The sequence below is a fragment of the Larus michahellis genome, chromosome 7 (genome assembly GCF_964199755.1).
Source record: "Larus michahellis chromosome 7, bLarMic1.1, whole genome shotgun sequence".
Lineage (NCBI taxonomy): Eukaryota > Metazoa > Chordata > Aves > Charadriiformes > Laridae > Larus > Larus michahellis.
This window is the reverse complement of record NC_133902.1, coordinates 54,920,414-54,936,928: the sequence shown is the minus strand read 5'-3', so window position 1 is coordinate 54,936,928 and position 16,515 is coordinate 54,920,414. Positions and strand designations below refer to the sequence as shown.

Genomic DNA, 16,515 nt, shown 5'->3' with positions numbered 1-16,515 from the left:
TATACTCCTTTCATTCCCTTAAAATGATTTGATTTGGCTTAGTTCATAGAAGTAACAAATTAAACCCGGGATGCTGTTTAAAGAATTCTAAAAATTATCACAGGTTTTAAGTTAATCATTCTTACTCTTTCTTTATATATTATGCGTTTTCACAGCACAGAGGTACTGAAATGCTGTTAAATAGTTTGTCCCACCTCATTTCTACCCACACAATCAACTTATGACTCAGAAGCAGACCATTCATATGCATAAGTCAAGCAAGGTTTTTCTCATAATACTTTGTGAGAGCAAGTTTGATTTGTTTAACTACGGTTCTACCTAATATTAGGTACACACAATCCGTTGGTCACCTACAGCCAACAGGACAGTCCTGAAAGTGTTGGGGAAACACCTATTTTTGTCTGATTTCTTGATCAAATGGCATTGATTTAGTTCAGCTGAAATTTTAAGAGGTATATTGATAGTACTAAGGATCTAAAGATATTTACCTTTAAGGAAAGAAAATCACCTTACTAAGCTTCAGTTATTTGTAATTAACCTACTTGATTAAATTGTAAAAATCTCCTCAGAAATAGGAAATATTGGTATCCATGTTTTGTATCTCAGTATGAAAGAACACAATGTATGTTGATTTATTGTATTCCTTCCCATTTGAAAGAAATTTACTGTAATCTTTTGTCTTGTTTGTTTCTGAGAAACATCAGGTGAAAAAAATGGTGGTTTATATTTGCTGGGGTTTATGGTCTTGTTAGATTTAATGATTACTTCAGTCATGGTCTACGTTACCCTGATAGATCCTAATGAATTGTAAAATTAAATGTCTACAAAGCTATATATGTCCATTTCACAATAGATGCAAAGTTATTCTGTGATCTAGCATTGCTTTTCAGGGTGAACTTTTATAGAAAAAAATAATTACATGTAAGCAGCTCACTGAAGTAATTTGTATTTTAATTAAGGTAATATAATTAGCGAGATTTCTTGAGTTTAGATACCTTCAGAATATTTGAAAGTTTAATTTTTGGTATTGAATAATGTTCCTGCTCCCCCACTAATTGTGCCAGTTAATTAAACAGTGACATTATGCACTGTAAAGAAGATTAGGCAGCATCAGTTGTTTATGTTTGTAATCTTTCTTTTGCAGGACCAAAGAATGAATTGTTTCTTTTTTACGGGAAGGGACGCCCAGGAATAATACGGGGAATGGACCTGAATACCAAAGTATCTGATGAATACATGATCCCTATAGAAAACTTGGTCAATCCTCGTGCTCTGGACTTCCATGCCGAAACCAATTACATTTACTTTGCCGATACTACCAGTTTCCTAATTGGACGACAAAAAATTGATGGCACAGAGCGAGAAACAATCCTCAAAGATGGTAGGCAACACTAACTGATAGTGACATTCAGAGAAACTCACTAAGGAGAAGCTGAACTGACATTTAACAGATAATTTAGAGCTTTATTTAAATCTCATGGAAAACAGACCCAAACTAGGCCTTAACAAAGTAGGAGGTTGTTGGTTTTGTTGTTGGGTTTTTTGTGTTTGTTTTTTTTTTTTTGTAACTTCCTGTTTATTTTTCCTGAGTGCGGAAATGTAAAGTTTGGTTAAGTTGCTCTATTGTGAATTCTTACTTTGTCCATTTAAGCTTATCTCTGCCAGTGAGTAACTCCCACATCTCCACTGTATTCTCTCATTTATTTATTTCTAATGGATCCATAATGTAGTTCTTTGTAACCGTTCACGGAGCCATCCTGTACCCTTGTGGACTTTACAAGACTTCTTCACTCCAACCTGAATCACAGTGTGGATTGTGGAGCTTATTCAAGTAGGTTGGCAGCATGAGACTTGCTGTAGTGCTTGCAAAGTCATTAGAAAAAAAGGTAATACAGGTGATTTAGCATTGTCTTTCCTGATGCATTTTTAGTTGTACATGTGGAAGCAACAGGAAGACCTAAACGTTCTTTAGAACCTTAATTAAGATGTTTGTACCGTTTATTATAGCAATGAGAGAAAATACCAGCAGTTGTCTACTTTCCACCTTTCCCACCACACTTCACAGACTCTCCCTGGTCTAGAATCAGATCTTGTGATACTAAATGCTATTTCAGTGATAAAACCTCCAGTTTGTCAACTCATATTTCTTTTTCTTTTATGGACCTTTTCAATGAAAGACTGCTTCAGCAAGACGTAACAACTGCTTCATTTTCTAGTACTCAAGAAAATAAGCAGTATGAATATTCATCTTGGCCTTCAGAGAGCTTAATATCCGTATTTGTAAATTGAAGCTCAAGACAGTGAAAGTAACTAAAATACCATTGTTCTAGTACAGGGATTTTCATCGCTGTCATTTGGAACCCGTGTTTTAATCCACCTGTCTCAGAGAAGTTATCTCCAGTTTGCAGTGATATGATGCTGTTTTGGTATAAGGTCTCTCCCCAGACCGCAGAGTCTGCACAAAGATCCCTTCAGTAGTAGTTGCAACGAATAGATGGCACTTTACGCAATATTGGTGATTGCTTAATAAAAGGCAGCTGGGTAAAAAATGCTCAACTGTCAATCTGGTAATTCTTCATTTCACTGCAAATATGGAAATGGATAATATACAATCACAGAACTTCCACTGCTGACCTCCTTTTACTAAACATCCCACCTTTCATTTTACAAAACAGTAATCCAAATGTGGAGTAGAGGAAGGAGCAGACAGTATGTAACTGTAAACATCATAAGGCAGCACCAACAAGCATCCTCACTGAAAGCTGTCAAACAGGTTGGGATTAGTCTAATCAAACACACAAACATGAATAAACTTTGTATATCAAACCAGCAAATCGAAGGGACTCCTTTAATCAGTATTTAACTGGAACTCTTTATAAGTACAACATAGCAAAAATACCAATGCAACACCAAAAGAATTATGGATTATCCGATGATGTATTATTGGTAGTCCTAATACTTACAAAGACACAAAAAATTTCACTGTCATTCTTCCCCTACACCTTCCCCTTACGTTGTTAGTTAGAGCTTGGTTAGGAGCTTACATTGTTAGTTAGAACTTGGTCCAACTTCATAACTTTGAAGTATGTTTAAAGAACACTTGTTAATGTATTTTTCATGATTTAAAAAATTAATATGGCCCCCAGCCATACCACCTCAGCTTTTATTCTTGTCAGCTCGCAAGAACTCAGCAGGGACAGATTAAATCATTCCTTGGTGGAAGGCTACTAGAGAAAATCAGGTGTGTCAGGAGGTGGTTTAATATTCGTTCTGAACGGCATGCTGCCAAGGAACTCTGTCTGTGGTAGGTGTCACTTCTCAGATTAGAAGCTGTCATTTTTTTCTGACTATCAGGTTTTGCAAGAACAGATATGCTAGCTCAAACAACACTGTAACTCAGATAATTACAGTTTGCCTACATGAGAGCCTGATCCTACAAGCTGTTGACTGGGAATTGAGAATGCTGAGCACCTAACACTGCTGGAGTTTGATTTCCCATATAGTTTTAGCTGTGATTTCTTATTCTTCACGTCAGGAGACAAACTGCTGTGTAGTACGGATAAATATTTGACGGCCCACAGCACGGCCTATCCTAGAGTTGGCGGCACAACTGCAATAGTAGTGTACTTTCACCAGCAACAGAAATTACTATAATTAAGGTTTCAAGCTTGCATGTCAAATGAGTTTTTGAATTTAAAAAAAATGGAACAAACCAGACATTTTTAAAGTGATTTAAATATTGTTCAGTTGAAGTAACATAAACACAAACTCTGTTTTTTTTCTACTTGTCTTTGTCACCCTTGTGTTGATTGTAAAATTCTGGTTGTATTTCCAGAATTACCAACTTTTCAATTATCAAATGAAGAATGATCAAAATGGTATTTTATTCACATAATCCTTTTTATGTTGAAAGGGCTATGCTGTAGAAAGCCTGGCTTACTCTAGTCAAATCAAATTTTGTTTAACCAGAATGGCCATTATTTTGCAAGTTCACTCTTATTTTATTGATTTCTACAGCTGGGCATAGCAATGTGAACACAGAAATTGTGAAATGGAATTATAACGAGAGAGAAGAAAAGAATTCACTATTCTTCAGCTAAGTAGTCAAAAAACAAAGGAACACAAGAATACAGGGGTAGTCAGGCTTCAATTGCTCCCACATTCAAAGAATTACATGTTTAAAAATGGCAGCTGGAGATGTTATGTACATTTAATTCCTGTTACTGTTCAGGTCACTGCAGGTGGTAGATTGCACTTTGCAGTACCTGGGTTAAAGAAAAAAAAAACAACAACCAAAACCCAGAAAGTGTAAAATACATCACAGTTTTATGTACATACAAAGATACATAGGTCTCCATGAGTGTTTAATTGAACATAAGCAATATGCATGGGATAGGATGATTACACACTTGAAATTATAGACAGTATTAAAGCTAGAAAGGATCCTGAACTACTCTAGACCTTGTTGATTTCTTCAAGACAAGTAAACTAATTTCTCGATTACTTTCTACGTTATTTTCAAAAATTTCTTTCCTTTTATGATTAAAAACCAAAAATCTCATTTGCATATTTATTCATCTGTGCTGTTTGTCCATTGCCATTGTGCCCCCACAGAAAGTACTGATAAAGGAAAAAGTAGCTTTAAAAACATTACATGGCTGTCATGCTTTCAGTAGGTACCAGCTTCCTTTATTTTTCTATTCTTAAACATTGAAAGCATACTGACTGAAGTATCTCTCTTAATCAGGGGTTCCTTGTTATTTTTAAATACCTCAACATTACATTCAAATGCGTTTTGCTTTATTTTAAAAGTAAATAGTTGTAAAAGTAACAAAAAATGAAACATTTTTCAATGACAAGGTATTTGAAAACATTATAGCTCTGTTAACTTGATGGGGAATATGGTGGTATTACAATGACTAAAAAACTTTATTCAACAAAACACTGTGAAGTAATTTACCATGTTCCAATGCTATTGAGGTTGTAACGGCACCTTTTATAGATGCCGTTATTGCATCCAGGTGTATAAAAAGCCTAATATTTCATTTATTGGGTAAAACTGTCATATTTTATCTTAGAGTATTGTTGATGACGTACCATATGTTATCTGTGGGTTACAGTAAGCAGAAAGTTTTCTGTACTGCACTAAGTTACGTGGTCTGGGATTCAGTCAAATAGCTTTGCATTCCTGTCCATCACAAAGCATTTTGCTGATCTCTTGTAAGGAATGAGATAGTTTGTTAGAGCGATAGTCGGTAAAGTTATCTAAATAATATTATTAGTGAAGAGTTTGTCCCGAGGAAAATATGTCTGACGTGTTGCAAAATAAAATTTGTCGGTATGCTGAAGTTATGAATGTCAGTAGAGCTTTCCATTTGTACTTACTGATTGTATTATGGGGCGGCATCTTGTTGGAGAAATCGGAGGGAGAGTTTAGACGATGACAACACAGTGCCACTGCGCAACGCTGCTGCAGTAAAAATGACTCTGATAACAACTTAAAATGTCCCAAACCAGCACTTCAGGAGTTCAGAGGGAGCTGTTGTCTGGAAAGCTGACAGTTAAATTACATATGTCTGGCAGAACGGTTCAAATAGTAAACACTTGTGTTCAGTTTAGCAGATTTTCACATGCATATCTGGTGTAAGCAGGGTTTAAGTAGGATTTTCTCACATCAGCTTTTCTTAAAAAATGGTAATACATGCATTTTTTTGTACATTGTGATAAAAATCTCTCTGCATCATATTTGTTCAAAGAAAATCTTTCAAAAAAACTCATGTTGATCAGAAGGTGACGTGTACTCTGGTGAGAAAGAATGAATCTGATGAAAGCTTGGATCTAGATGGCATTACTAGTGTAAATGTGAACAGAAAAAGCAATTTTCATTCCTTTTTTTCAAGTCCTGATGATTCCTGTTATGCAAATTGTACTGTAGGATTGTACAGCAGAGTGTGACAAACAAGTAATTCAATCCATAGCATTGCAGTAAGGAGGGGGTTTATTTTAGTGTGGTTTTTTTATTATTATTATTTTTGGGGTGTTTTGTGGTTTTATTTTTTACCTTTCCAGCCGTACCGACCTTCATTTTTTATCACAGCAAAGAGAGGCAGCAGTTCAGTGCTGTGAGTTCTCAGCACTGGAAGCACTGGAGTCGTAGCTATTACGCTGTTACTCCATTACCTTTTTTTAATCCAGGTGACAAGATGCCAAAGAAGGTTAACAGTAAAACGAGCGTTTCCACCCCAAGTTTACCTCAGAGAGGATATTAAAGCAAGTAAATGGGGCGTCCTCAGCTCTGGGAAGGCGGTAGGAGGCAGCAGCCGCTAACCCGCCCCTCAGGCCCTCCAAGGCGCTGCTGCTGGGGGTGAGGCTTTGGCCGCCAACCGCCCCGAGCCGGTCAGAACCGGTCCCAGCTGCCTCTGAGGGAAGGGGCAGGCAAAGTGCTGGTGCCTGCGTTAGGGAGGGGTCTCTGTGGGCGGCGCGGGGCCAGGGCTGCCTAGGAGGCGGTAGTGGAACACAGCGGCTCCATCCTGCCCAGAGAAATACTCTGTGGAGGGACTGAGGAAAAGGGGGTATGCAAGTGGCAGGGCTGCTGGAGCGTGTTTAAAGGTGAGGGAGAGGGAACAGAAAAGATGGTGGTCACCAATGCCATGGCCCAAGCTCCATCATTCCCCCCAGCATTTACAGCCCTCAGGATTCCCTTGGCAAATGGTGGGCTCCTCCTGTAGCTGAGAATTGACTGTGCCGGCGGGAGCGTGCCAGAGGGCAGGCTTGTAAGATCAGCTGCTTGGCAAAGGGCGATGACTAAATTAGTGCCTCGACCTTCACAATGCTACAAAGGCCAGGGGAGAATGACTGGAAATTCTCCATATCCCCCCCACACACACTTGGAGACCGATATCTTTCTGAAAGAAAAGGGGAAGGGTATGATGAAGAGAGGTGGAAAACTTTTGAGAGACCTTACGTTGTCAGTTAAGGAATTGGGATCATATGGGAGAGGGTAGAACTCAGTTAATGTTACGGGGTGTTGGATAAGCTTGAGGGAGAACTTGTTGCTTGGGGAATTGTTTTATTATTTCTCAAATGAGGAGACCTCCACGCTGCATGGAATGAGCGTTGTTGACTCCTTTTGGTTCTGGATGGAGCCCTACCACTGTCAAACTCCTGAGCCCATCAGTACACCCAATGGTAGCATTGTTCTTGCTCACGTATTGCTTCCTGCGGTGATAGTTTGCTCATATACTTAGCTGTGGAGAATAACTGGGACTGTTGTGATGTTCTCACTTATGTGTTTTGCAGGGTCAAGGGACAATGGAACTAATGTAAATTAAATACCTGTTTTGCTTATTTTTTAATAGGAAAGAAATTTGTGACTTGGATAAAAGCATAATTTAGAGTACTGGAGCTGATCCTGGAAGCTGCTCTTGACTTGAGTGATATTGCTGTGTAGGGTTTGCCCAGGGCCAGCTATGGTTAACATATGAAGGCTTATAGTGCAATACGCAAGTTTTATGACCAGTCTTTGTCTTTTATAGGGTGTTTTCAGCAAAGACGAATTCTGACAGACACAGCAAATATAATTCAGATTGAAGGAAGTTTATAATTCAGGTTGAAGGAAATCTAATTTAGCTATATGGACCATGTATTGTCCATTGTTTATAATAATGGATAATGTTAGAACATAGACATATAATATTAATCTCTTACTACCGTCTTCTCTCTCTCTCAACAGATCTTGATAATGTAGAAGGCATCGCAGTGGACTGGATTGGAAATAATCTTTATTGGACAAACGATGGTCACAGGAAAACAATTGCTGTAGCCAGGCTGGAAAAAGCTGCTCAGAGTAGAAAAACTTTGTTGGAGGGAGACATGTCCCACCCTAGAGGAATTGTTGTTGATCCTGTCAATGGGTATGATGTAGACTATTTAATGTTGTTTAATGCATGTCTTTATAGCATAAATACGGGATTGAATTTTCCTTAGGTTGGGGTTTGTAGAGTCATGTAGTAGTTTGTAACTCTACAGTAGTTTACAATATTTGTAATTCCTGTCCAGCATTCTTGCCTGAAGCCTTCAGAAAAATGTGTATGCCCAGATACCATTGAACTAATGTCAAGTTAATTTGGATGTGATTCACCTACTTCTCAAACAAATTGAGTGTATCAGACCTGTATGTATTTTTAATACCAAGAGAACTTTATAATACTCTCCTTTATTTCTCTCTTTGTAAGTCTCAGTTTCTGAAGATAATTGTAACTATATCCTTGTACACATTGGTTTACAAAACTAAATGAGACAGGTGCTTTCCATTACTTACTGGCATAATTAATTGTGATAGGCTGCATAATAAAAAGAACATTATATTAGTGTGGTATAGTTGTGTTTTACCTGAAAATTCACTGTAACGTTTATTCAGGGAATTGTCGCTGGAGAGTGATGTAGGCAAGTAATTCTAGCGTGGCTGAATTGATTGCTGTTTTCCTAGTAGTAGAATGTATTTACACTATCAGGTTTTCACTTTTGAGCTTGTCCTTTGAGGAATGGGAGTGACTGTGGAAAGGCTACAATTAATTAAAGTCAGATAGTGAGGATGTAAAATCAGACCACAAACCATAACCATACCTACAATTACTTTGTTAAATTTTCCAGCTCAGTAAATGCATGGCACAGGAAATACTGTATGAAGATGTATTGTCTGAAAAGGGCTATTATATAAAACACTTTTCTAATAAAATAGTGTGCCCTTCATGATTATAGTTCTCATGGAATCTTTTCCTGAGGGATAGCATTTATTATGGCATTTTAATTATGTTTAGAAAATATTAGTCTTGATTTAACAGATGTAGAAGCATTAACTGCATTTTGAGATACAATTAAAGCACATTAATGTAGATGTCTGTTACTTTAAGCATGTTTTAGCTTATGACATGATAACTAGGATAAGCGCAGAGAAAAAGTTGATGGAGAAAGGCTCAGTAATTGCTGTTGAGCAGTCATGTAAATATTTGTAAAACATATTTTGTCTTTGAGTAAAATAAATACCATACTGACCTGCATCTCTGCCTGAGCTTTAGGGCGTACGCAGGTTTTCTAACTCTGTGGTTAGACCTAGTGGTGTTTGAGTCAAACGTGCAATGGAGTTTATAAGCCTCATGGATCAAAAATTGATTGATGTTCTTAGCATATATTTATAAAACAACCTGGTGGGTGACTTGCAGGAGCCAGAAAAGAAACAAAAAAAGGTAGATTTGGCATCATTTACACAGATTTGATGGCAAAACTGTTTTTCACTTCAGTGTTTCATTCCTTTGTAAATTCAGTTTTTAAATTCCAGAACTTTATTCTTCAAATTATAGACAGGTTAAGTGGGTTAGGATCATACAAGTTATTTCAGAAATTTGTAGAATTTCAGAAACCTAAATATGGTGAAATCAAAGGTGAGGTCTATAAATACCAATTAAATCACAGCAACTTTAACAAGCAGGATACATTTAAGGTCCATATGATGTTTTTCCTCTATTTAATTCGTAATAATTGAAATCCTAGATTTCACTTTAAAAGTAAATGTCTACTATCTAGTAAATGTTTTCAGCATATTGATGTCACTGTGCATCATATGAGCTGAAAAACTGTTTAGACACTTCATAGATTACGGACAGATTTTATGTGTTTCTTCCCGTGAACCTCTTTTTCCTTTCGAGGGAAAAAGAACTCTAAGAAAAAAAAAACAAAAAGAGAAAAGTGGTGTTTCTTCGTATATTTGCTACCCTCTACTTTTCTAAAAATTCAAGATGTATATTTTAAGTTGTTGAAATCAGACTTGTCACGAGCAAATTCTGTAATAAAATATGATAATCAGATTATTCAAGAAGGAAAAAAAAGAAACATCGGGTGTGTTCTTTACTGCCCAGGGGAGAATGGCTCAGCAAACTCATCTGAACTAATACTTTTAGATTAATTACTCCAATGCTTGCTTAACTTTTCCAAAGTAGAATAGGTACTTACTTTTCAGAGTTGTTTTTGGTTATCTATGTTGCCGCACCATAAACCATAAAACTATGCTAAAATTTCCTAGCAGCTATTTTTCAAATAATTTTTATAGCCATCTATCTTTCTAAACATTTTTGTGAGGGACGGAGTGCTCATAATAGTTTTTTGAGTAATTTAGCTGCTTTCATGTGGGATGTGAAGTTCACAGAATGTCAAGGTTATTCTGTACCTATTAAACTAGAGTGCAATTAATTCATATATAGTAGTGGGTTTGGTAGTATTAAGCATAATGAAAAGCAGATTTGTATCATAACGGCAAATTAGACTTGGCCAAAAAAAAAAAAAAAAAAAACCCAAACAAAAAAAACAAAAACAAACAAAAAAAAAAAACCAAAAAAAAACCCTGAGAAAGTTTGAACTTTGTGACAAAGTCAATGAAATTACTGGTTTAAAAAAAAAAAAAAAAGAATTATAATTCCCGTGTGATTAAATAAGATCTTAAACAATTATTCCACTTCTCATATCAGTTAGCTCATTTGATATTCATGTAATTCATTACAATATGAGCAAAGCAAAACCACCGTAAGTGTCAGTTCGGCAGCACCCAGTACACAGGGATAGTAAATATAGTCGTAGAAATAGCAGTGGAAAGAAACATGCAAAAGCCAAAGTTGCTCTGGCTTGTGGATGTACGGTTGTGAACTGCTGCTGAAAGTCTACAGTATAATTCAGGTGATTAAAACGGTATCTGAATGTTCATTTTTATAATTTCATAGGTGGATGTATTGGACAGACTGGGAAGAAGATGAAATAGATGACAGTGTGGGAAGAATTGAGAAGGCATGGATGGATGGCTACAGTCGGCAGATCTTTGTAACATCAAAGATGCTATGGCCAAATGGTTTAACTCTGGACTATCGTGCCAATGTATTATACTGGTGTGATGCCTATTATGATCACATTGAAAGGATATTTTTGAATGGAACTGACAGAAAGGTAAAAGAAAAATACTGCTGTTTTGCCACAGGCATGCTTTTTCTCTGGATTTTATTGTGTTATGTTAAAAATACTTTTCAAGCTTTTTAAAGGCTTCATAACCCCCCGGCACGTCCAGTGTCATCTCGGTTGAAACAAGCGATGTTGGCAGTCTCCTGTAAGAGACTATAACACAGCTTAAAATTTTCATCTTTAAAAAGTGGCACAAAAGTTGATTTTATTTTTTTTAAAGGTATTTTTTCTCATGTGATAATGAGTTACATTCTGATTGAGCCACAAACCTACAAAGAGCTTTTCAGTAGGAAGAAAAAAACCAACTTCTTTTGGCTTTGCCAGAGAGGCTTTCATTTAACTTCACTGGATAAGCTGCTTTCGATGAATCTCAGTGCCCTGTTTGAGCAGTTGTGGTAATGCGTAGAGGGGAAGCTCTCAACAAGTGCTGTCAAAGATGGAAAGAGATTGTTTTAGCTGTTATGGCTATGCTAGCTAGATACAAATCTGTATAGAAGTTCTGTGCTGTTTTGTAGAAGGAACAAGCGCAGAACAGACATCTGGAAATCAGTTAAATCTTAGACAGGAGTCTGATAATTTGGGGAAGGTTTAGCATGCGCTTCATAAAATTAGTACCCTGACAACTGAAAGTTCACCATTAATTGAGAATGGCAAGCATTATGTCTGTGTGAGGATTTTGTCACAAAAAGTACATGTCTTGTGACGTCTTGTTTATCCTTTACTCATAACTCCTTTGTATGACGGGCTCAATAGGACCAATATATAGATTTTTAGTACTGAAGGTTGTAACTGTAGACACAGTCCTCCCTGGAACTCATCCCTGTACAAGCTCATATTGCTTTAATATTGCTTTTAAAACCCTTTATATTGAGTGATCTGTTGTTAAACCTGTACTAATGCTGTAGTGTTGCAGTTTGTCATAACGGCTATGTCAGGATTTACATTTAGCACTTCTGCTCCAAATCCATTATGGGCCTGTAATGGAGCAAGGGAGGGGGCTAAGCACATTGGCAGAAAGACATTTTTTAATTAGAGATCTTTGCCCACTACCAATGCTAGACTTCCCGAAAAAATCCATGACAGATGGGTCTAGGAAGGTTAAATGCAGCTGCTATGGATTACACATGGATTACTAGTGAGAACTGCTGGTTTTGCCGCCCACTAGAACTGGTGAATAACAAGAGCCACCTGTCTTTACAGGTTTTATTTTGAAGTGTGTCACGGAACAGTTCTGGGGTTTTTTGAAAAGCGTTTTTCTGTAATCCTGTGATTTAAATAAAATGCATAACTGTTCAAGTAAAATCTATGTAGCCAAAAATAACTAGAAGAGACTTGCTTTTGATGCTGAATTATTTATGGTTAATTATGGAATCTTTTGGTCAAAATCTAACTGAATCAGTAGTGTCTTTAATTCTGTGTCAGTATAGTGAAGATTTTTGGGGGTAAGTCCTACAAGAATTCCACCAGTAGTTGGTGGATAATTGACTGATGGATTAATTTTGATCACAAGCAGTTAACTGAGATAAGGAGATTTGACCAAAAGAATTCCAAGCCCAAAGAGAAAATTTGAAGGGCAGAAGGGGATAATGTTTGTCACCTCAAAGTAGCTGTAATTTAGCTGGCTTTATCTCTTTGTTCTCTTGGGTTTGTGTCTCTAAATAGAGACAAGGTAGGGCATCTGATAAAAAGCTTCCTTCTTTCTAGAGGCAAGATAGAAATACACTCTTGGGCATTAGTTCAAGCTAAGACCCCAGCCAACAGGAGACAACTGGAACTTAGTCATTCCAAACTGCAGCTGCTATGTTAAAGTATAAAGGCAGGGCTCCTAAAAGTAGATGATTTAGAGTTCTGCAGATTTCTGTGTCTTTTTAAAGTAGATCATTCTAATTACTGTAATTTACTTTATGGTAAATTTAGACTCTTTTTAAAGTTTTGTTTTCATTCTGTAGGGATTGAAAGTATTTTTAAACTATTCCTCTTTATCAATAGACATCTCTGGTGTAGCAGTAGTTGCATTTCTCGTGAAGGATTCCTGAGACTGGAGCTATAGCAAATGACACAGTTTTAGAACATTTCTGTGGCCAATAAAGTAAAGACAAGATTTGGGGGGTAATTTGTAGTTTTATGTATGAGTTAATAAACCAGAGGTAGAAGGTGCATGAAAGAAAGTTTGTCTTATTTTGGGAACAAACTGTGTCGTTTTTTTTTGTTTATTTTTTTTTTTTAACTTCTAACCCAAACTCGAGAGGAAGTTTACAGAAATGAATAAGCAATTTCTACTCTTACTTCACACTTTAACAAAAATGAACAACTCATACACACTCTTCTTTACTTTAAAAGAAGCAGATATTTGATATACTTTACATACACTCAAAGTTATATGAAGAACCATGCTTCCTTGCTGGGGAAGAAGGTAGATATTCACTGAACGTGGTGATTGCATGGTTGCCTACATTCCTCTGCATTACCTGAAAGGGAACGCTTAAAATTGATTTATTAAGTTCTGAAGTTACATATTAGAACAGCTTTACACACTTTATTTTATTTTATTACATTAATTTGTTATGTTTGGGCACAGTGCTTCTCTTAGTATTCCTATTTCGTTCTTTATGTTCTCTGTAGTGTATGCTAAGAAAAATTAATAATTATTTTAACCTTGCAAATGCTTACCTACCACTAATTAATTGCAGGTAGTCTATAATGGAAAAGATTTGAATCATCCCTTTGGACTGTCACATCATGGAAATTATATTTACTGGACAGATTATATGAATGGGTCGATTTTCCAGTTGGATCTGGTTACGAGGAATGTGACGCTGTTGAGAAGTGAGAGACCACCTTTGTTTGGGCTCCAGATTTATGATCCACGTAAACAGCAAGGTATTCAAAACATACAATTTCTTCAAAGATCTGTTATAAAAGGATATTGTACTTTACAGTCTCCTGGTATTTTGAGGTGACTAGATGAACAACAATAGCAAAAAGAATAAACTTGTGGCATGAGAAAGATACTTTCCAATGTTTCAATCCATTGATGCTGAAATGGATCATCTCATACTTACTAAAAAGTGAATCGTCGTATTATACCTGTCTGGATTTTTTCCATGTATTTACACTGCCTTTATTGCCATTTTTCCTGTGTGTCAAAGAGATACTGTGTTGATAAAATACAATAGATAACATATACATATTGGCGCATAGACATAAAATATATTATTGCATTTGCCTTTTCTTAAATAAGATCATAGATCGTGTCTGTCTTTTCCTCTTTGGAATTTCCTCTCCCATATTGGTCTACATCAGCACCGTATGACTTAATCTCCTGAAAGTACGTGTTACACGGAATCGGAGTAAGCGACCTTTGAGAGTAGTGGAAAAATACATAGTTGTTGCTACTTATATCAGTAGAGAAATGAGATAAAGGCCATAGGTTTGCATGGATGTAGTTTATGAAGTGCAATTGCTACTATATAGGGAAATTTACAAATATATTTTACTGAAGAAAACTTTGGAATCCATTTATGGCATACAGCATTAAGATGAGTTGTTGAATATTTGCTCTCTTTAATGAAAACATATTTCTGGTTAATGTCCAGTTAATGCCTGCCACCAAACATAAAATTGAACATCAGGAATTAGTCTACTAAAAATACCGTTTAAAAGACAACCATATTAAATATTAATGTCTGTAGATCATAATTTTTGACATGTAGAACATTTCCAGTTCAACAGTTCCTATAGAAAATCAGGCACTAAGGTGTTGGCAGTCCTGCTGCAATTGATCCTGTACATGAACCAGAAAAGTGACAACATGTAAATTTCACCATTTATCCGAATGCTACTTAGTACAGATACAACATTAAAATATGCTTGTTAAAACAGTGATTATTATTATTATTTTATTTTTTTTTAAGTTTACAGACTCTATTACGAGTACTTTGTCCCTGTGCATAAAGGCCAATTTTTTTTTCACAGTATTATGACCTTCAGATCTAGATGTGGGTACAGTGTCTTGTTCATGTCTATTCTTAGCACTTGGAAGATTTGACTATGTCTCTGTCGTTTGTAATCAATGAATGGCTTAGATAAAACTATTACAGAATGGAGAGAATCAAAATGTTAGCAAAAATATTTAGGAATCATAGGTAGAAAATATTTAGCCTTTATATTTGTTATAGGCATATATCTATATGTCTAATGTGTGTGTATATATATACACACACATTTATCTGTATACAAAATTGATACATGTATATATGAAAATAAAGTATAGTGAGTATTTTCCCTACATATACTGGTTAAATATTTTGCATAGGTTTATTTCAGAGGTTTTACATACCACGCATACTAAAGATTTCTTTATTGTTTTTCTTCTGTCTAGTCTTACCATTTTTTTTCCATCCCTCAATAAAACAACTGGTGATTTGCAAAGGGAAGAAACAGCTCTGTTTTCAAATTGATGCTAAAGTATAAAATGGGAAGTGCACATGTGTATGGGCAAAATACTTGGCATGTAATGTCTGCATGTATAGTGTTTGATTTTATGTTTCATTTTAAAATTTACTGGTTTTGAAGACTTAGATATGTAGTTAATATTCCTTGGAAAAGACAAAGACTTCTCTATCTAAAAGAAAGTCTTCCAGTTTACTTTTCTGTGGAAAAACCACTTTTTAAAATGTCTCACTTAACCATCTGAGGCCCTACTGAAAAGCTTAGTGATTTTCTTTATAACGGGTTAATGCAATCTTCCCTTTCCTGCTGAATAATGTTTTTATATGCCTAGCTAGGCTTTCTTAGGGAAAGCAATTGAGATTAATACTTGATTATGGAGAGCTGAGGTGCAGCCAGCCAACTTGTAATTGGTTTTATGAGTATGGAGGCAATGCTGACAGTTTCCATTTTCTGATATTGTAACATCTAAATTTTCAATACCTAAAGCAAACTGTAGTATGTGTAGTATTGTGCTGTGTCAAGGTCATTGTAACAGTGCATCTCTTACCACAGATGCTTTTCAGCTCTCTTACTTCTAGTGTCACGTGTGTTTGAGGTTTTTTGTTGTGTTTGGGGTTTTTTTGAAGGCAAAGTCTACCCCCAAATCTACCCTCAAGGTCGCCAAATTTCAGAATGCTTTGAACTGTGTCTGCTAAGAGAGGATGTGGTCATTGCTTTAAAAACTTAGTACTTCTGCTGCTTTATTCAGTACTCAGAAAGTTTCTTTGTTTTTAGACAAAAAAAAAAAATGGGGGTGGGGTGGGGAATTTAAAAATGAATGCAGTTGCTATTAGCTTCCAAATAAGCTAGCATCAGAGACAGAATACTAAAATATTACCTTTTAGACATTTTTACCTGAACGAGCTTAAATCTCGAGAAAGAGGATTTGGCTCATTAATGCATTCTTTGTTTGAAATTGCAATTGGAATTTTGTAAGTTAACTGCAGCCTTTAGGATCTTCCCTTTTTGTCACTCTCAGTGAGGTTGATCTTGCATTGTTCCCGAAGGAACAATAAGAGTTCA

At 36.1% G+C, this 16,515-nt stretch overlaps 1 protein-coding gene across 10 annotated transcripts in view; it reads left to right on the top strand.

Annotated features, from left to right (window-relative positions):
• Positions 1-16,515, top strand: part of LRP1B (LDL receptor related protein 1B) — a 743,839-nt gene that overhangs the window by 452,504 nt on the left and 274,820 nt on the right. For all 10 annotated transcript variants that reach the window (XM_074595863.1, XM_074595857.1, XM_074595859.1 and 7 more), the window contains 4 exons: positions 1,145-1,381; positions 7,733-7,913; positions 10,770-10,989; positions 13,692-13,881. In XM_074595863.1, the coding sequence (XP_074451964.1) occupies positions 1,145-1,381; positions 7,733-7,913; positions 10,770-10,989; positions 13,692-13,881 (828 nt within the window). The remainder of the gene's footprint in view (positions 1-1,144; positions 1,382-7,732; positions 7,914-10,769; positions 10,990-13,691; positions 13,882-16,515) is intronic.